Below are 22,737 nucleotides of genomic sequence, written 5' to 3' on the forward strand. Positions count from 1 at the left end.
TGTATAACTTTATTCCGATGACTGTCACAGTTAAGTTACTCCCCTTTACGTGTACGGCGTGCCGTAAACACCACAAAATATCGATGGTTTACTAAAACATTTAAGTCTAAATTTTAAATATTTCCCATTGTCCGATTTTTTGTATGTTGTTAATCACGCTTTTGTTTATTAAATTCCGTCGAGTTTGTTTCTGTTGCAATTACTTTGAGGTGATTTGCTAGATTGACTAGACTAGTTCCCTCTGATTCATGCTAAAAACAATAATATTACAAATAATGAGATTATCACTTGGGAGTAAAAAAAAACCCCATATTTTTCTGATGACACTTTCTTGAGGTGACTTTCCTTTCCCCCCCCCCCCCCCCCCCCCCCCCCCCCTTTCTAAGCCTGACAAGAAAACTAACAATTGGATTTGTTGCTGTTCTTGAGACCACAGAGTTTTCTACAAATTTTCAAGTATTTATGTATTAACACAATGAATTAAGACTTACATATTTTTCCATTAATCTAGGTGACCTCCTGATTGGAGAGAAATGGACTGGTAAAACAGCCTGTCTCTTTGGTGGTGTAAAGGGAATTTCATGGTCTCTTGATGAAAGCTGAAAAATATAATACAATACCTGTTTGATGCATTTAAGTCATAATACACTACATTATGATTGCTTGATAATATTTTCTAATACTAATTTATTATTTTTAAACAAAGACCCTCACATTTTGTCCTGTATTCAGGTTGGTGATTAATGCAGATGGTGCCTGGTTTACTTGGGTCACTGCGATGCCAGTTCCCTCTGATTCATTCTAAAAATAATAATATTGCAGATAAGTTTTTCACTTGGATTAAAAAACTATATTTTTCCAATGACACTTTCTTGAGGTGACCCCCCCCCCCCCCCCCCCCCCCAAAAAAAACTTACTTTTTGATTTCTTGTTGTATCTAAGACCACAGAAGCTGATGCTGTTGTCATTGAATCTGCAGTGGTAGACTGAGCAAGTTTATTGACTGAATTACTTGTTGCTTCATGCTGAAAAAAAAACAACAAAAGTTATTGACTTTTATTTCTTGTTAACCCCCTCCTCCCTTTTAATATACAAAGCATTTAAATTTGAAGCAAAAATATGTTAGTCTAAATATATTTTGTTTTCTTACACTTTGTTCAGGAGTAACTGTAGTCTCATCTGGATCACTACAGGGGGTTGATGTAGAGTCTTGAGGTACTGTGACCAGCTTTTCTGCAGCACCATGCTGTTAAACAGTATATAAAATATTTTTTTTTTTTTTTTTTTTATACAAATTACTTAGTTGCAATTTAACTGAACAAATGCAAATTAATTATATGTATTATTTTACATAAGAATTTTAATGAATTTTTCAACTCCAGGAAAAAAAAGTTTACTGTATAATTTAAACACACTTACAATTTGTTTTGCTTTTTTTTTTTTGAAGTACTCTCTTGCCTGTAACTTTCTGGTTTCTGACAAACCATCAGCTGAACGTGGCGTTTTGGGTACAGCAACAGGCACATTCTCTGCCGAGTTCTCTTCCAACATCTCCCTCATTTTTGCCGTAATTTTCCTTTTCCGTTGTCCCGATGCTGGTTTAATACTGCTTGCAAATGACTTCGCCCATGTAATGACATTGTCTTTCCCCTGATTATAACAACTGATTATCTGCTCGGTGTACTCCTCAACAAATAACTGAGCTTCTTTTTTGTCTGTGAATAAAAGATTAATTTTTATTACTATGTACACATAAATGACTAAGCATGAAAATGAGTGGCTATTTACATAGACATATAAAGATACTCGTATTTATTAATGAATTAAAAAAAAAAAGATAACTTTTTTCGGAATAAACACACACCCCCCCTCCCCCGAATATACACCCCGAGCCAAAGAATATTTTTGATAAAATACAGGGGATATGACTTTTTAATAAAAGGTTTATTTAATGCTTTAATTTTTGGATTTTTGATAAAGAATACATTATAACTGCATGTTAGAAGAATTATAATTAATTCAATTAGTTATGAAAGAAGACTTATAAAAATATCCTTAAACCCGGGGACGGGATCGTTGTATTATAATACAATATTGGCATTAACAATAAGTGCCGTGATAATGTGAGACACCATGCAAGTACAACCATAATATATTACGTACTAACGTTAGTGTATACGTCTCTGATTGTGCCAAACATTTTGTTCATCCCTCTCCCATTCAAACAGTTCTAATCTAATGTATTCTGTTTTGCTAACATTCCCGGATATACCTGAACTATATTTAGACGATACCGTGTATTGATCGGACATATCCGTTAACATTCGGAGCTCCTCGGTGGCTCATACGTATCTCGACACGAATGTATGGAGCGAAGCGGAATTGGCCGATGATTGTCGATTGTTCCGTCAAAGGTCGGAAACATAAGATCGTCTTTTCCGTCCATTCCAATTAAACAATAAAATTAAATCTCAAGTTCTTTCCATGTAAGCTCGATCTGATGCCACACTCAGCAACATTTGAAACTATAATTTAAATTTTGACCCGTTAAACAACTTTACTCCATAAGCAGAATTCCTGCTGCTTTAAGTTTGCCGTCGAAGATTTTACATAGTTCTTAAAAGAATTTTACTGCTGGTTGGCCTTGCTCGAGAAAGTTTGCTAATAGAGGGAATGACTAATTTTATCCAGAACTGAAACATTATGTCTTTACATTATGTAGACGTTCTTCTGTATATTTATTATTTTGTATTTATGTATCTGGTGTAATTACATCGATTTAATTACCCTATACACTGATAGATGTACATCTACCTTAGATAATTATTAGATCTAAATAAATAATACACACTATAACTTGTATATGTCCATGCATGAGCTATAGTATGCAAAGAAATGATACACAGAGAGAGAGAGAGAGAGAGAGAGAGAGAGAGCATTAAATACTGCACTTAACCTTTTCCCAGTGTAGTAACAGTCCTTTGAAATCTTCTTCCTTTTTTACATCATGACCGCTCTCATCTATATCATGGACTTGATACTTAATGCTGACATCCAATCCAACTTCAGGTGATGTATTTTCCAACACAGATTTCACTTTTTTCTTGTTGACTATATCGATACTTTTATCTCCATAGAAAAACACAACAGCAAACATTTTGAATTTGTCTAGAAAGCGCGCACTAACATTTATCGACTGCTGCCCGGAAATAGTAAATCGAAAGTGAAAGTAAACGAGACTTTCCGACCCTATTACAAACCACTGATACAATCGGAACTCCTCGAATGTCTCGCGCACTCGACATAAATCTCAGATGTAATACGATGGCATCCATGAGCGAATTTGATGCATGGTCAATTGTGACGTCACAGCAATGCATCAAATTCGCTCATGGATGCCATCGTATTACATCCGAGATCTATGTCGAGTGCGCGAGACATTCGAGGAGTTCCGATTGACCACTGATACTGTACATATTATTTTTATAAAAAAAAAAAAAAAAATTCTCTGTGAGAAATAATCCCGTCACTCAACCAGGTGCCCATTTATCTGTGATGCTATCATCAGAAATCAATTAACCCTGCAATGAGGGCTTGAGAACAACATGTTGTAAAATGAACACAAAAGAGTGGCAAAGTGAATGCATGCTGTCTTGTGATATAATTATTGTAAGTATATTTTACTCCTATTTCGTCATTTACCAAAATATTCATATATATCATTAAACATGTATGCAGACAGGTAATGCATAGAAGTAGTTATATAGTAATGTAAAGAATTATGCCACTTGGGGGGGGGGTTGATTCTGAAAGGGGGTGTTGGCGAACTATGGGAATAAATAACCTCTTATCCAAAATTTTGAAAATTAATAATCTTGTTCTCAACTGGCAAGAAAATAATTCATCCTTGTCTAATAAATTACCCCTCCCCGCACGAAATAGATTTTTGGGTTTTGCAATCTCCCACTTTTTTTACTTAATTGTTAAACTTTTTCAGTGTAATAAAAAAAAATCTGCCCCTTTTGAATATGAGAGATAATAATCTTTCCTTCAATTGCATGAAAATAAATATGAATACCAAAAAACTTGCTACCATTGTTTTGCATTAATCATATGTTTATAGGCAGCGGATCATGGCAACAGACGTGTGTGTTTCAGCGGTAATTGCCTAATCAGAGAGTGTTCGCTTGGTAATGACCTGTGCACAGTTCTCTGGTTTCAACCTCGGCGCGCAGTTTGAGGATTTGGTGTGTGTGGTCGCTGGTTGTTAGACTAACTTATTTGAATTCCCAACTTTGCTTCAATTGAATTTTATGAGGCAAATGTATAATTTTACGTAAATCGCTGACGTTTATTATTCTCCTCTGAAAGGGTGGAATTCTTTGAAGTTTTGAAACACCTCCTGCTTTTAGCCAAATAAGATTTTAATTTCAGGTATTTTTTTTTTAATCGGAAAAATCTTATATTGTTACGCCATGAAAAAGTGAAAATTTTAAGATGATGTTAAAATAAGCATTTGATATTCCTTCGTGTACGATTTGTTCATATTTCCATGCAGGGGTATCCGAATTGTGACACTCGTCTATGATAATGTATGTAATATTTTACGAAAATAATTTCCTCATAATTACAAAAAAAGTTTTATTAAAGAACCCTTTATGTTACTGTTACTAAAGTTCAAGCAGTAAAAAAAAAAAAAAAAAAAAAGCTGAAATGTCTTTGATCGATGGAGTTTCTAATTTTTAATAAGTTTGACAGTGACGTCATATACGATGCTCCTTCCAAATGTGCTATTTGGCTGATAGAGAACTATCTATAATCGTATTGTGAACTAATGTTATCATTAAGCGTTAGAAATTTATAAATCAATTCAGTTATACTTTTTCGATAACTTAACATGAATGCAAAACTGTAAAGACAAATAAATATTGGAATAAAGGAGAAAATGGACCGATTAGCAGTAACGAATATAATTGATGTTGGCGAGAGATTAGAATAATAGGGGTGCAGACGATAACAGTTTGGATGCTAAATTGAAATGGAAGAAACAACTCTATTTCAAAACTGCATGTACAATTCAGCATACCCTAGGTAAGACTGCATGGAAGGTCTTGTAAAATTGTATCTTCATCAGTTGTAAGGTTGTACTAGGTCTACATTATTTTCGATGCATTTGTTTTACTTGCCAAAGTAAATGAAATCATGGGTATGAAGATTAGAGAAAAAGGATAGGAATGCGCAGTAATACAACAACTCGGAAATTCATAACGAGTATTTAAGTTATCTTACACAGTGCCATTTCCGGGAGCACTTCGTATAAAATCGTTAATCAATAATATCGTATTGACAATGAATAAAAATGAAACAATTGATAATAGCCATATTTATATTTGAATATTTAAAAAAAAATCTTTAGTACTTCTATAAATGTTATTCCACCGAATCACTCCTTTCCCCATACACAATTACAAATAGATCGACTGTTCGATAACAATCAATACGAACAGAAGTTCAATCAATATCGAACAACGAACAGTCCCTGAAATAACATGGGCTCCTCCTCGTCCATCAGGTTTTCATGGACCATCCTTATATTGTAGTTTGATGTTATTAATGCACAAAGCCTGGTGTTTTATTATGCGCCAATCGTAGGCTAATTGTTTCCACTTTCATCAAAACAAAATTTTGCACGAAAATCCCTCACAGAGTGTTTGTTAGAACATGCGTTATATATATATATATATATATATATATATATATATATATAGTACAGAAAACGTGATGCGCACAACTATTGGATTTGCAGTGTTCTTATTTCTTCATCACAGTGAGATACAGGTCCGATGGGCCGGGTGTTTAATTTGAATTCTCATTTAATTATACGAATTGTTGTATGTATGATAAAACATGTCACTATAATAAATTATTTTCTTACTAGTTTACTTACTCGGTATATTCTTCACTTTCCCCTTACTTTACATTTTAAAATATGCATGTATATGGTATTCCAGAAGAATTCTAAAATATGGACTACATTCAACGAACTTACTACTAAACCTTAATAGAATGGCCACGAAAACAAGAAACGGTTTTAAAAACCATTTCATTTATTTCAAATTTGCATAATTCATTATGGATCAGTCGAGAATAAGATTAATATTTCTTTCCGTTTTTCACCCCAACATTATGATGGCAATGGAATGCGTATCATAAATACAGAGGCACACCGGGAAAACCAATGCCACGCGAGTAATTTCTAAAAATGCAACCATAACATCGTAAAAAATTGTCATTATTTGATAAATAAACTGGGTTTTTTTTATGAATAATGTATTGAAGAAGAAGAAAAACATGTTGATTCCTCGAGAGATGAAATGATAGACTCCCAAATGTATACCTTTTAAAAATAGAAATCGCATTATGCAACATCATTTTAGCTGTGCTCAGTAAAGTGCCACACACGTCCCTACCGCGATATCACTTCTACGCTTGATATATTTGAATTTATATGATATAGCATATTTGCAAGAAAATAAGCACATATAAAAACTCAACCAGTTACCGCCTACAGAAATTTGGATGCCTGAGAAGATATTATTATAGTTACTTTTTGATTGCAGCCAACAACAATTACATCATTTTCAATGCAATAAGAAATCATAGAACTTTTTCGATGTCTCAGGGATTAAACATCATACCTAATCCTCTTTTTGTAGATAGATTTGTACATGTACATTTTAAAATTTATATGAATATGGTTATTATAAATATCTGGGAGCTAGATATGTTTGAAAATATTAAAATATCATACCTAATCATATTTTTGTAGATGTACAAATTAAAAAATATATATGAATATCGTTATTTTAAAATATCTGGGAGCTAGATATGTTTGAAAATATATTTGCCATACTCCTTGCTATCACTTTGATTGGACTTTTGATTATGGCACTTAAATCCTTGACATTTCATCTTATTAAAGTAATGGCACATGCTCAAGTTGTTCACAGGAAGACAGACAGGACCAAACAATAAGTTTTCATATCCGATTTCGAGAGCATAAAAATAACTGTCCCTGGTATGACTTGGCCTGTCCCAAGAAGGTATGTGATATACTCCAACCACTCGTCTTGTACACCTCAGGTACCTGACAGTACATTTACATCCCAGTGGGATTTGTCAACAACAACACCTCCCTTGTGAACTCATGTATGTAAAATGTAAGCAACGTTTTGAAAGAAGGTGTATATGACGATTCTAACTTTTCACAACTTTGACCCATTTCTGGCGCAAGAAAATCAACACGGAGAAGCACGTGTTGACATAAACACAGCATTGTCATCACAGCACCAAAATTAACCAACCTTATCAAATATTCAGCACAGTTTGCTCTCTACATTAAAACTGTAAAGGATTGATTGCTGACATTGGCTCCTTGGTATAGAGAGTTTTTAATCCTCTTAATAATTAGTAAATGTTTACTTGTATATGATGTGACGTGTGGTGACATACCCGTGAATCTGGATATTTTTGCGTCGATTTATTTTTGTGAATTTGAGTAAAAAGCCTATATATTTATTTTTGTGTTTCTTATTTTTGCGAATTTATATAAAAACATATCAAAAGACTTGTGAAACATGATCGGTAGTGTTATTTTTGAGAAAAATATTTTTTTGCGAATCCAATTGACTCGCAAACACGCTAAAAATTAATCACCAGCAAAAATAACCAGATTTACGGTATGTCATTTCTCCAAAATCATACCATAGCATGCAAAATATATTCTGCCGTTCAATTTAATTCAACTTTCCATCGATGAATATGTGAAATCTTTATTGTTGAACGTTTTCAAAAAGACGTAACACTTAATTTTGGTTAATTTTTTTGAAATCTGTATTAAAACATATGTATGAACAAACATGCAATATTGTACCGCGGTAGTACTAGCACCATTTCAATCATGCGTAAAAGAAGAATGATAAAACCCTTTAGATTGGTGCAACATGTGAAATTCACAGGATTTCTCAAAAGTTCCAGGGTAATTTACAAAGGTTGTTATAAATAAACATGAACATACTACATGTATTTAACAATTGTTTCTATACATAATATGTATAAACAACATTTACCCTCATATAATGTTGCGGGCACATCACACATAAGTCATTATTTTTGCACGATATGCTTTCATAAACTTCAATTGCTCAACGCGAACAGCCCGCTCTCTTGTTATGACGTATCAATTTAAGAGCAATTCTATGTAATGATCAAAGAATTACTAAGGTACTGAGAAATGGGTTGTCACAGAATATGCTCATACTTACTTTAAATGTTTCTTATTAAATACTTTAATGAAACATATATATTAAAATTGAAAAAAATTAACCCTGTTGCCATGGCAACAGAATGTCATTTCTCACCATATTTGTTCATTGGATAGCATTAAAAACCCAATTTTTGTGAAATTTCAACAATTTATTACATTTAACATATGAAATATATCATTAAAGTAACTTATTTAATTGAATCATATTTGTTTCTAGATTAAAAACAATAAAAACCAGATTGATAGTCAGTATAGAAAGTATTTTGTCAAGCAGTATAAGATAGGTGGTTTCTTCAATTTTCAAATTTGAAATTTTTTGTGATTTTTTGATTTTTCATGTCCTACTTCCTAAAAAATGCAGCATAGGAAATTTGAAATACTATGACCAAAAGTTTGAATAGGTTTTATAGCACAAAACATAAAAAAAATCAAAGCGGGTATTTTTTTCGATAAAAAGTAACAATTTCTCAAAGTTAGGCGATTTTTAGAATTGACCCAAAATACAATACAACAATATTCCATCAATGAAAGAATTTTAAATCTGAAACAAATATTTTAACCATTCAGCATCATGAGGCATGTCATTCTTGTAAATCAAACACTAATATTTTATGAAATATTACTGAAAAATTGTCAAAAATATCACAAAAAAGATTTTTTCAAAGGGAGATAATTATTGTATAATGCACTGTAAAAGGTTATAACTTTGACAGGAGGTGTTTTAAAGCCTGGCAAATCAACTTAAATTACCTGAGCAATTCCAAGACATATTAGAGGTATATTTTCACCAATAAGAAACAAAATCTACCATTGATTTAATATTAAGTAGGAAAATGAACATAATTTCCTAAAAATAAAAAATCTGCTTTCCACAACACTTTTCTTAGACAGTGGGTTAATCTCTTTTTACCCAATCCTCCATATCTTGACATTTTTAGATAAGTAAACGTATGATTCTACAAAGTACAAAAGCTTGAATTTGAGTAACTTCCTTCCATTATACTTTAAGGAGGTACTCAATATGGTTGACTTATTTTTTAAAACATGGATGAAAATATAAATATCAGCAATATTTGTCTAATAATTTCAAAAGTTATTGCCTAGCTGAGTAGATAGGTAAGTTCGCACGTAGACAGCAGAACTGTAGATCACGGGTTCAAGTCCAGCAGGGGTTTTAAATTTTGTTCAAATTGCTTTCTATTGAATCTACATTTTTATTTACTAAAACAACTAAATTTGAACGTTTTCAATGTACATATCCTCCACTTTTCATCCATAACAAATTTTCCTTGTGTAGCATTCCTCCTTAAGTCAAGCCTACATGTACAAGTTTCAAATTTTCATTATTTGGTTGATGCTCAAAACAATACAAGTTCATAAAAATACATTTTCAAAAACACAAAAGTTATATCTAATAAATAACTTGCTGATACAGTCATACAGAATTGTATAGGACAGACAGTAAGACAAAAATTGATATATGCACTTCCCAACTTTGCAGTTGTGGGAGGGGGGGGGGGGTATGGATACTGATTAAGTTGACCATAAAATGCAAAATGATGTACAGGCTAACTGAGTAAAGTATTCTCAAGGTCAGAAATGGTCTGTTCTCTTAAAGCCTCATTTTTTCGACAATGTCTAGAAAAAAAACTAGCAATCTGCTGTGAGCTTAAGAACTCTGTTAAAACAAAGCGCCTTGAGCCATCAAATTTCTTTATGCTCCGCATTAACAATGATACGTTCTCAGGATCTTCTTTACGTCCTGTCTGAATTCCAATGTTAAACCTCTCAATCAAAAAACTCTTTTGGTTTTCAGTGAATCTCCTGTTTTTCCTTTCCAGTTTAATGCCCCATCCTTGAGAGAGAGTTTGTCTACTTTCTATTTCGGAGCAGTTACCAGATAATGTAACTTCTTTGGATGTAACCTGTGTCTCAGACAATTTTTTAATATACTGTGTTTTTAAAACATCTGATTTCTTTATCTTCTCTGATTGCACATTGCACTCATCCAAAATGGCATGATTATGCAGTTCTTGGTGAGAATTGAATGAAGACATGCAGCCATCATTCGAACAAGTAAATATTCCATCAGTCTGTTGATTTACGGATTGCACAGATGATTGGACAAGTGCATGGAAGTCTACAGTATCTCTTGCTTTTTCCAACACTTCAAGTGAGGGTGGCACAACTGTTTCTTCTGTACAATAAGGAATGAATTTGCCTGTAAAACAACAAACATGCTTGAACATGGAGAAAACTGCTTAGAATATCAATCATTTACATGGGTGTGCTAGATCTTTAAATGTGTTATGAGTGAAATATTCTTGCGAGGGATGTTCAACAATATGCAATCAATCAATCAATAAAAACAGTATAAGATATTTTATACAAAACCTCTGAAAACATCAAAGGGCATGTAAGATGTAACTAGAAATATGTCCATAGGACATGATTGTCCTGCCCAATGTGACATTTGTAATGCAATATGAAAACAAGAGGCCCATGGGCCACATCACTCACCTGAGTCAACTTGGGACATATTTAAAGATTTTCCCTATATATTCACATATAAAATTTTGATCCCCTATTGTGGCCCCAACCTAATCCCTGGAGCCATGGTTTTAAAAAACTTGAATCTGCACTATGTCAGGAAGCAGCTGCCATATGAATTTGAAGCATCTAATGAACAAAAACAAAAAAAAAACAATGGCAGCTCCCATATGGATCACTTAATTTTCAGAGAAAGTATGTATAGATTATTTCTATTCTTTTGCTGATTCTGTCATTTCTTTCTTTTACATATGTGTTACCTTTAGCACCTTGCTTTGAATGGGGCATAAAAATGTAGGATAAATAAAGTAAATATGTCACATGGCATTGTAAGTCAGGTGATCTAAAAAAAATTATGAAATGTGAAATTTTATCAAAAACATCAACTGTCTATAAACTTTTCTTTACCTGGTCCAATTTTGTAATGTTTCCAAACTCTGATACCATTTTCCTCAAACTTGAAATTATTCATGGCTGATATTGATGGAATCTGAATCTTGGTTTTCACATCAGGTGCAGCAGAATCTACCTCAACAACCTTTACTACATAATGAACCTTTTTTGAAGTGTTCTCAATAGCCTGCAATACAAGATGAACATGAACAAAATTCAAATAGAATTGAAGGGTAGCAAATTTAACATACATAATCAATGTATGTAAATGTAATAATGAAAAATCTAAATTTTATGCTTATATACACAGCATCGCAGAATTCAATCTGTTGATTGATTGTTTTTATGTCTCGTCGATATTTTTTTCTCTCATACTGAGATGTCACTATCTGTAGGTGAAGTACCACAAATTTAGATCTATGCTTCACACTCGGGGTCATAGAAGTGAGGGTTCCTTATCGTGCTATAACTCCTTCCGTGACATGGGACCTGTTTTTTTTTGGTCATATCCAAAAAACTAGCTATTCTATTTATAGACTTTATATATTTTGACTATTGATAGAAACTTTTATCACTTACTGTTTTCATTTGCTCTGCAGTCAAAACATCATTCCCTTGGTTCACATATCTCCTGATGCCGGATTTGATCGTTGCAGCCGTTCTGTCACATGCCCCTTTTCCGTTCTGGGCTTCACAGAAGTCATAGGTGTCTATGGCTCTACTCCTGAATAAAGCAGTGATTGTTTCAGAACTTTTGTAGCATCCTGCATTGTCAGACCATAAATGAACTTTGCTGACACTATGATTTCTTGCTTTGATTTCTTTGACTATATCAAGAATAACAGCACTAGTTGCATTGGAGTCTTGAGAAATTTGACCACGGAAGATGTGAACAAAAGCCAAACTTTCTATAGTTTCCTTTCTTCTAAAAGCAACCCCTATGTGCCACGACAGACCTCTTTTGGCAAACCAATTGCTCTGGTCCTCTCTATATCTCCTTGGAAGATATTTCATCAAAATTACCGTATAATCTGTTTTCAGATATCTTTTGCACTCTTGCGCAACATCAATGTACTCTCTCATCTTGTCATTCGTTAGTGCACCAACTTGACACAATTCTTGTACAACTGAACATATATCCTATAAGTAAATAGGTAGAGGAATAATTTAGAATGATTCATTGAAAATGTGTTTTATTATACAACCATAAACAAGTCACTTTGCTAAATAAAATTACATTGTACTACTTATAGGTAAAAAGTAACAAGTTCATGTACATTCTAGAAAAAGTTTACTATATTTTTAAATTAGAAAGACTTATTTTCAAGTTCAAATCTACATATATACCTATTACTTAGGTATTGATTTCAAAACACACATCATTTTGACTTTAAAAATGAAAAGTATAAGTTAAAAGCATCACAGTCACTCAAATCTTACCTGAAACGCCCGCCCACCTTCAGCTACATAGTAATCTATCTCTTCAAATGCTTTCCTAACAGTTGCCGAACATTCTGCTAATATTTTAAACATGGTACTGTCACCTGAAAAAATGCATACGTTTGCTGTGTAATTTGCTTATTTCTGGCAACATACAATGTAATTGAGACATTGAAATAATTATTATAATGTAACATTTGTTGTAAATACAAATTTCATTTGATAACATGCGCATGCGCTGAGTTATATTTAAAGAATTGAAAGGTTATTTTTATGAATTGTATTGACAGTTGCATTAGAATGAAGGCAACTGTTTTGTATTTGAAGATTTGTGTCAAAACAATTCATTATTCCACCTTCAATAATACATTTTTGTTTTTGCACTGGTAAACTCAAATTGAAAACAAAATCTCAATATACAAAACAAAATCAATGTAAATTGAAAACTTGTGAAAAATAATACCTATGTTTCAATAAGATGTGATTACTACTACAACTACCAGTTTTGAATGGACTGAATTATTTCTCAAAACAAACGTTCTTAGAGTATTGTATAGCAATACATAGTCCCCTACCAGAGGGGAAAATTATTGGACCGCAACAATAATTGAAGTTCAAAATGAGACTAGGCTTATGTTAAAAGGGAAGATTGGGAAACCAGGATAGGAATGGTTGAAAATCAACTTCTATTCAAGTACAAAGACTAGACCATGAAAACATCAAAATCGATCTGTAACTTTATTGTTATGGCAAAGCAATCATCATGATATACTGAATATCAAATGAATATTTGTATTAAGCAGAACCCCACAAAAAGTTAGGAAAACTGATAATTTATGCTATTTTTCCAAGTCCAAAGGCCATAACTTAGTGAATAATCAACAAACCCAGACAAAATTCAAACTTGATCTGTAACTTGTTATGGCAAAGCAATGTACCAAATATCCAATGAATATCTGCAAGCACATAAAAAGACTGGAAAACTGATTTGCAGGACTGACGGACAGACAGACGGATGGAGCGCAAACCTAAAGTCTCCTTCAACTTCGTCGGTAGGGGACTAATATTGCATTATTATAATACTACATATAAGCAATGCAATATTTACCTAGAGGCACTTCATCATTTTCAAGACAGTACTGCTTAAACTGTTGTATAATAGCAGCTGGAGCCATACATCTGATGACATTGGGTGTTTCAACCACTTTACCATTTGACAGTCTTAATTTTCTTTCTCCAAATGGTAGATCTTTGATAATGTGGGAGGATGTTATGAAATCTAGAAAAATGTCCAATTTGTGTGGATCCATTCTTTGTCGGTGTTGCTCAATACTGGGGGGAGGTAGAGCACAGCCATAAACTACAGCATGATTCTTGGCCTTGTAGTACCGATATTCCGTTAAATCTGGAATTTTTTCCACAACTGATTTGTATTGCATTATTGTGGCAAGACTAGATAAAATCTGTCTTTTCAGCTGCCATGTATCTGCCTTTCTGTAAGATTCAATCAATGCATCTTGAAGAGTACTGTCTGTCTCATTTGTCTGTTCCCCTGTGGTGTTGGTTGGCAAGTTGTAAAAGTCTTCAAGGACACACTGGATTTCATCAGGGAAAATAGTGCTTATAACTGCATATACTACTTCTTTTACAAATGCCACATAGCTATCTTTTGTCTTTTTCGAATATGAATTCCATGTTGAAGTTGGCATATGGATGGAGTCAATACCACATTTTGAAAGGAAGTTGTTCAAGCACTCCAAACGATCAAAGGACTCATATATATTTAGGCTCTTGCTGGATTGCTGAATGAAATAAAAGTACATTTACATTAGATAAGATCGATCATGTCAAACAAGAGGCCTAAGGGCTGCATCGCTCACCTGAACCACCTTGGCCCTGCCATTGTTCAATCCTTATTCCCATGAACAAATTTGACTAACTTAAATCTGCACTATGTTAGGAAGCTTTCATGTAAATATCAGCTTTTCTGGCTCAGTGGTTCTTGAGAAGATTTTTTAAAGATTTTCCCTATATATTTGTATGCAAAACTTTGATCCCCTATTGTGGCCCCATCCAACCCCCGGGGAACACGATTTTAACAAACTTGAATCTGTACAGGAAGCTTTCATGTAAATTTCAGCTTTTCTGGCCCAGTGGTTCTTGAGAAGATTTTTAAATGACCCCACCCTATATTTGCATTTTTGTGATTATCTCACCTTTGAAAGGGACATGACCCTTCATTTGAACAAACTTGAAAGCCCATCATTCAAGGATGCTTTTGGCCATGTTTGGTTGAAATTGGCCAAGTGGTTCTGGAGAAGAACAGACGATCAGAAAAGCTCACTTGAGCTTTCAGCTCAGGTGAGCTAAAAATGAATTCACTTAACATAGAGATGCGTGAGAGAGACCTTGTCTTAAGAAACATATATGGCTATTCTATCTTAAATAATTCAGGAGACATTACATAGGTAAGGTTTTTATTGAAAGTGGGTCAAAATACCAAGTCAAGGTGACAAGGTCAAGCTTCACAAAATAATACGGTCTTCCATAAAGATTTTATATACAAAATATGAAAGCCCTACCTTCAACAATTTAGAAGATAATGAATAGGTCAAGGATTTTTTAAAAAGTAAGTCAAACTCCTAGTTCAAGGTCACAAGATCAAAATATGAAATGAATGGTATTGCAATAAGAAATATGAATACAAGATATGAAAGATCTATCTTAAATAGTTCAAGACATATTGTGTAGGTAAGATTTTTTAAAAGTAGGTCAAACTTTCAGGTCAAGGTCACAAGATCAACACCATTGCATCACATGAAAGGTCTTTTCGTAAATAATGTATGAACAAAATATGAAAGCTCTAGTATAAATAATTCAACATTTCCCCATATATCACCATATAACACTCTCATTCCCCAATGTGACCCCCCCCCCCCCCCTCCCGGGACCATGAATTCCACAAACTTGTATCTAGTCCATGTCAGGAAGCTTTCATGTAAATTTGAACTTATTTGGCCCAGTGGTTTTTGAGAAGATTTTTAAATAAGCCCACCTTATTTTTGCATTTTCATGATTATCTCCCCTTCGAAGGGAGTATGACTCTTCATTTGAACAAAGATGAATCCCCTTTACCTATGATGCATATGAAGTTTGATGAAAATTGACCCAATGGTTCTGGAGAGGAAAATGAAAATGTGAAAAGTTTACAGGCAGACGAACACACAAAAATCAACAAGTGATCAGAACAGCTCACTTGAGCTTTCAGCTCAGGTGAGCTAAAAAGATAAAGTAATTCATTGGATAATTATGTGTTATGATATAATTAATTTTTGTTACTTCAAAGAAAAAGATGTAACAAAACTTTTAAATGAATAATATATACATGTATGCAGGACATCAAAGTTTTAAAAAAATAACATCTTATTCTTATATGCCCTGTTTCTCCACTGTGTCAATCTGCAAATAATTGCTCACTGGTTCAATCATTAAATCTTATATCAATACCAAAATTCTTCATAGGTAGTAGTTATATGAAAATATGTGTACTAACCTGTGATAAACTATTCTGTGATGGTTCAAAGTCTTGACTGGAAACACAAGGGTAATCTATTCTATCAGTTACATGTACCTGCAAAACAGAAGAAAGTAGTTCAAATTTAGAAACAATCTTACTATTATTCCTATGTCATCATTATTATAGTATTATTATTAAGAAGCATAAATATCAGCAACCATTCATCATACAAATTTGATGTAATAATGCTCTGTTGTATCATATTACATGTAGGCAGACCAATACCACTTTGTCCCATATGCGATAAAATTAAAACTTTTTACCCCTTTAGAACAATAATACAGCTTTAAACAAACAATTCTTGAGCTGCGTATTTTTCTAACAAATTGGAACAAAATTGTCATATTGTTTTGTGTTTGAAGTGGGTGATAGTTGGAACTTGGAGTCCAAATGGCAATTTTTGTAAAACAGAATAATGTTTAAGTCTGAAACTGAGAAAAAAGTATCAGTACTATGTACATTGTTTTCCAATCACAGCTTCCAGATGCACATGTATTTACTAAGGTGGGGGTACACTAAAGAGCAACCTAAAATATAGAGACTTAGTACCATTCTTCCCAAGGAACAATGATGATCATAATAATGATTACTTTATTTGACATATTACAATTTTTCTTTAAAACTAGACTTGATATTTCAAAATACATCAGATAAACTAATAATGTTGCTCTTGAGTATTATTTCTGTGCTATATTTTGGTTATCGGCCATATAGTTCAGGGATAACATATATTATTATACAACATGTACAATGCCATCTACCAATTAGATAATATTATGGCTTCCAAGCTAAGAACTTTCATTTAATGTAAAGATCACTGAATTCGTTATACCTGCATCTCTACATCTTTGGAATGCTTCCTCATTCCCCTTCCTAATATCTGTTCATCATTGCTCTGTGAAAAAGGATATTACATACTTGTATATTTAGACATTCTTGTTTTGTTTTTAAAATCCCTTTATGTTTACTATTTGTACATATATACATGTAGATACACGTAAAATAGTAATCCACAAATTGACTATGAGTTTCAATGTTATGAACCTATTTAAACTGAACACCTGCTTTAACCAAACAAAAAGTTTAGTCTTTACATTGGTATGAATATGAATACTTATATAAATGTAATGATATATACCTTTGACAAACAAGTATCAAAATCTGTAACTACTTGAATGGATTCTTTTGGTCGATTAGTACACAGCTTTCTTCTGCAATTGGCACAAACAGCTGAAAAAATGTCAACAATTACATGTAAGTGCACACATTACATTAAAAGTAAGAGAATTCATGATATGTACATGTCTTGACAGTAAACATTTCGATCCACAGGCCCAAACAAGTTTTGGGAGAATTTTAATTGCAAGTACCATCAAATTTAATATTTCAACTATGTACAGTGATTCTGTTTGTAGACTTTTGAGGGGACAAGACAAAAGACACCTGGCCCAGAGGTTATAAAACTTTTACTGTAGTCATACTCAAACTCAGCAATGTTTGTTTAGAGTACAACTCTGAGCAAACTCCAAGCATCCTCAAAAAATCTTAAGCATGAACTCCATTTGAGTATGAGAATAATTTTATAAATGTTTTATAACCTTCACTTTGAGTATGAGTATGATTTACAGCACGGTGTTTGAGTTTGAGTATGAAAACATGCTCAAAACGTTTTACAACCTCCAGGCCAGCTATCAATATTCATTGCTTGAAGCACTCTACAGTGCATGTAAAAATGGGCATGTATGTGGAAGTTGATTGATCAAATTATCAAAAAGGTTGATTTGCATGTGTTGAAATATGACTGATTAAGAATAGTTTAATATTGTTATCATATACTTACGAGTTCCAACAGGTATAATAACACCAAAATTCTCTCTGATTGATACGACATTTGAAAAGGTTAGCAGTCTGTCTTTTCTTCTTGTTGATTTTGATTCAGGGTGTGTATTGATGCATGATGGAACTTCACAATAAATTCTTCTGCTTCTTTTGAGATTTCTCTCAAGAATATGGGAGAAATGTGCCGAACAAATATTAAATGAACATTCACTGATATTGTCCAGTAATACACAACATTCTGTTAGAATAATTTGTACGTCTTTTTCAGCATGATTTTTCAAAATAACTTCATCGTTTGAACATTCTATAGAGTCAACAAAGTAATTGAAATAGCAAGCCATGTTTCTCTTACATTTTCAGTTCTTTAAATCTCATAAAACACCTGTATCCCACTTAAATTCAATTCATACCGCCGTCTGTCAAACTAGTAAACAAAACATTCGTGGACTAAATTACCTCCTAAATAGGAGAGTTCCCTTAGAGATAGTCTGGTCCCCCTTCCCACAATTCTGTTCGCGCACTCTCTACATTGAGGTCAGGCACCGGTTGATTTGGTGTATGACATTGCGCAATTCTAAAATGGCGGACAAAGTAAGTTTTCATCTCTAGAAAGAATACATAAACCCTCTCATTTTACTTTAGAACAACTTATTTCACTATTTCGTTTTGTTGACTTAAGTTCTTTTCTTTTTATTTCCCGTTTCTTTTTACTTATTTAGACGAAAATAGTAAAGTAATTAGGGTATTAGTGTGACCCAGTAATCCCGTGAGTTACCCACAGACTTACCTATGCATAACGCTGTAAGTGCCTTTCGTAATCTCTATGTTCGTCTATTCACTAGTCGTATAAAGAACGTCTTGCTTCCTCTAGCTTTCGTATAAGGATACCTCTTGGCGGGAACTGTCATCCGGGCTCCGGAAGCTGTCTGCCAAACAGGTCGTACTGGGGACGACTCCCCAGATACTACACTTCCCCCCCGTTTTCTCTGACGGACGGAGAAATGGGTCTAACCAGTAATCAAGGTGGGCGCGCCACGCCCCCTCAGAGAGACTTATCCGAGGACACCGGAAAACTCCGGCAAAGAGAGGACCCGGGCATACTCCCGGAAGAATTTAACTGAGACCTCTAAGGTCCCTACCCGGTGTGGAACAGGGATACCCTGTGACCCACACCCCCTAAACTTCTGACGGGGAAACCCCCCCGAATTAGTCCCCAGTGCAAACCAGGACAGCCTGTCCTGGGCCATGCACCCCTGCCCGGTGGTAAAGGGAAACCCCCCATAAAATCCACCCCCCATGTGGACCAGGGTCACCCCTGGCTCTCACACTAAAACTGTGACCTCCCCCCATAACCAGGGGAAAACATCCAGGAGCGACTTACCACTCCTGGATCACCGCCAGGGTCACCCTGCGGGCACCATGCCACCCCCGAGGCATTTCCGCAGTCATGTACTGGGAGGTAACGAACCCAGGGGGTGGCCTAGGGAACTCCTCCCCACCGACCGGAGGGCCCCCTATATCCCCGTCCAAAGGGCTCTGCCCAAACTCGAGCATGGGGGACGAATCCCCCTCACCCTGATGCTGGTCGGTGGCACCCCCTTCGATCATCTCTGGTCCAAGAGGGCACCACTGGACCGGCTCCTCCTCCTCAAAGTCCAACTCCCACCCCTCTGGCTGAATCGGTTCAAGGGGGGGAGGCCCATCGTCTGAGAAGGGGGAGGCATCTCTCGGCTCCTGGCGGATGAACGGGGCCTCCTCAGGAGCTACCGGCGGCGCCGTGGGAACAGCGGTCCCAGGAACCGGAGCCCCCGAGGAGGGCCTCGTTCTGGCGTGTGAGGGACCCCCCGACGAGTTGGGCTTCATAGAGAAGTCCCTCAAGCGCCTACGACCTATCCTCTCGATGGCGGCCAACCTCTTGTAGGCCGCCCTCGAGCAGGGGTCTATCTTGACAAGCAAGACAGCCTGTGCCCTCCAATGGAGGAGGAGCGCGGGGTGGACGTCCCCGCGCAACTCGTAGACTGGGGGAGGGGCTTCCCCCACACTACGACACAGACTGTCCATGGCCTCCACCAGGTCTGGTGTGAGGCCACCGTGGGGCTCCGGGAACACCTCCTCGGCCCGTAAGGAGGATGCCAACTCGGACAGAGTGGCACCTGGGCCGAGGAGGGTCCTGGCCAACCACTTCAGGACCCTCTCCCGGATGGACGAGACCTCCCGGGAGGGGGGGACGCCACGCCGGAAGACCGGCGGCAAATGGGTCAGCGTGACATGCTGCCGGAGCTTCCGGGTAGCTACCCCACACAGCAGGGGGCACTCCGAGTCCCGACTGCTGTGGGGGCTAGGGCGATTGGGAGCCCCCGCATCCCTGGGGTCCCCAAAGTCCTCCCGGATCTTTACTGGGCTGGGCCTGCGGGGTGGCGGAGTGGCCCTCCGCCTCCTCCCGCTCTGGGACGAGGAGTCGTCCCTCTGGGAGCGTGCCCGCTCCCTCCTCCAGCTCCTGGGGGGGGAACCCCCTCTGACTCAGCGTCACGTTGTCTCCTGCAAAGAGAAAGAAGAAGGTGTGAGCCACCCGTACCCTTACAGGAGCAAGGGGAGCACACATAATTATCTAACCTCTGCATCTTCCAGAGTCACTCCCACACACTTCCCATGAAACCACTCCTCACACCTATCACACTGTATCATAAGTTTGCCATCGTCCGCCTGGCGGCAGAGGCAATAGCGCGTTTTCCCCGAGGGGGCACTCGGGGGAGCCGGTGACGGCGCGCGATGTTTACGCGGTCTTCCCCGTCTGCGCTTCGGTGTAGGGATTGGTTCCTCCGGGGGAACCTGTGCAACCTCTGGATCCTGGAGACTTGCCGGGTTCTGTGTCCTCGGGATGCCTTCCAGCTCTGACACAGCCCCGGTAGGGGTTTTGGCATGAACCCCTTCGTCTATGGCCTGACATGAGCCCTTCTCAGCTAAGTACCTCTCCTGGGCATTGGCAAGCCAGCGAGGTAAGTCACGGTCCTCGCACTTTTTCATGCGGTCATGGTTGACCAGCATAACCGTCGTCTTGGTCCTTACTCGGTAGAGGTGGGCACTGAGCTTCTGGACCACCAGCCCTGGACCCTTCCATGAGGGGCTGAGCTTACGGCATTTCCCCTTCACGGTGGCTGTGTCCAGGACATAGACTGTATCCCCCTCCTGATAGGCTCGAAACCTGACCCTAAGGTCGTAATCACGCTTCATGCGCTCCTCTGTAGTCCGAAGTCGGGCTCGGGCGATCTCGTGGGCGGCCTGGATGGACTTCTCCAGGTTCACCACATAGTCCTCTAAGTCTAGGTCCTCGCCTCGTATGGGGGGAGCATACATCAGGTCTGCCGGGGTGTTGGTCTCCCGACCTAACATCAACTTGTTAGCCGTAAACCCTGTGCTACGATTCACAGACGACCTCAGGGCGCCTGCTATCTGGGCCAAGTGTATGTCCCAGCTGTTCTGAGCCTTGTCTATGTAGCACCTGACAGCATCCATTAACGTCCTATTGTACCGCTCTACTTGGCCATTGGCCGAGGGTCGGTAAGGGGTTGTTCGTGCCTTATGGATTTTCAGTAGCTCACAGACTGCTGCAAAGAGCTTGCTCTCGAAGTTGCGCCCTTGGTCAGTAAATACCTGGAACGGGCAGCCAAACCTGGCAAAGAACTGGTTCACTGCTGCTGAGGTGGTCACTTCAGCTGTCTGGGAGGGAAGTGGTACACACTCAACCCACTTAGTGAATTGATCCACCATCACAAGCACGTACTCGTTGCCACTGTCAGTCCTGGGCAGTGGGCCCAGGAAGTCCAAGTGCACTCTCTCCATGGGAGCTCCTGCATGATACTTTATCATCTCTGCTCGCGCGTGTCGCTGGGGATGCTTGTTCCTGCTGCAGGGCCCACAAGTGCTTACAAAGCCCTCTACTTCCCTCATCATGCCATACCAGAAAAAGCGCTCCCTAAGGCGGGCTTTAGTCCTGCTGATTCCCTGATGGCCTGAGGCAGGGACGTCGTGGCACAGCCTGAGAACTTCTTCCCTCAATTCCCGGAGGACTACCAATAGCCGACTCCTCGACTCTCCCTCCCCCACCAACTTCCAAAGGACTTGGTCCTCATCCTTCATGAAAAATTCCCTGTCAATCCAGTAATTTTTCAAAGCCGGGCTTGCTAGGAACAGCTCTCCCTCCGCCGGCTCTCCATCAGTTGACAGCCATTGGCCAAAGAGCTTCAAGTCCGCATCCTGCTGTTGGCTCTGCATCATCTCGTCTGCGGTCATGCCTACGAGGGACAGGGAACCACTGCCGGTATCTGTAAGTGTCCTAACAACAGCTGGTATCTGAGGACTGGTGAGCAGCCGTACCTGGGTTCTGAACGGACCAGATGCCGTGTCGTCACTCTCAAGGTCCACTATCTGGCTGGGTGGCCCGAGAATTTCTCGGGAGACATAGTTCCAAGCCGCCTCACTGATCACAGGGCTGTGGCCCTCCGGAACGACTCCGGGCTTGCACTGGGCCAAGTTGATAGCCGAGTCCTCAGCCAAGTCAATTTCCTCGTCCGACGAAGGCTCTTCTAAGTAAGTCCAAGTACCCGGGCGGGCG

At 37.5% G+C, this 22,737-nt stretch overlaps 2 protein-coding genes across 2 annotated transcripts; both read right to left on the bottom strand.

The window, feature by feature from the left end:
- Positions 1-9,204: 9,204 nt before the first annotated feature.
- LOC125645757 (uncharacterized) lies at positions 9,205-12,352 on the bottom strand. The gene is made up of 3 exons (XM_056145621.1): positions 11,849-12,352; positions 11,285-11,456; positions 9,205-10,547 (listed from the first exon to the last, which is right to left on the bottom strand). The coding sequence occupies exons 1-3, from the start codon at positions 12,350-12,352 to the stop codon at positions 9,895-9,897; spliced, it is 1,329 nt and encodes a 442-aa protein (XP_056001596.1). The 3' UTR covers positions 9,205-9,894.
- Positions 12,353-13,601: 1,249 nt separating this feature from the next.
- Positions 13,602-19,070, bottom strand: LOC130051314 (uncharacterized). The gene is made up of 5 exons (XM_056153275.1): positions 18,127-19,070; positions 17,425-17,516; positions 17,119-17,181; positions 16,263-16,340; positions 13,602-14,511 (listed from the first exon to the last, which is right to left on the bottom strand). The coding sequence occupies exons 1-5, from the start codon at positions 18,464-18,466 to the stop codon at positions 13,792-13,794; spliced, it is 1,293 nt and encodes a 430-aa protein (XP_056009250.1). The 5' UTR covers positions 18,467-19,070; the 3' UTR covers positions 13,602-13,791.
- Positions 19,071-22,737: the final 3,667 nt, after the last annotated feature.

The sequence above is a fragment of the Ostrea edulis genome, chromosome 1, assembly GCF_947568905.1.
Source record: "Ostrea edulis chromosome 1, xbOstEdul1.1, whole genome shotgun sequence".
In the NCBI taxonomy this organism is placed as follows: domain Eukaryota; kingdom Metazoa; phylum Mollusca; class Bivalvia; order Ostreida; family Ostreidae; genus Ostrea; species Ostrea edulis.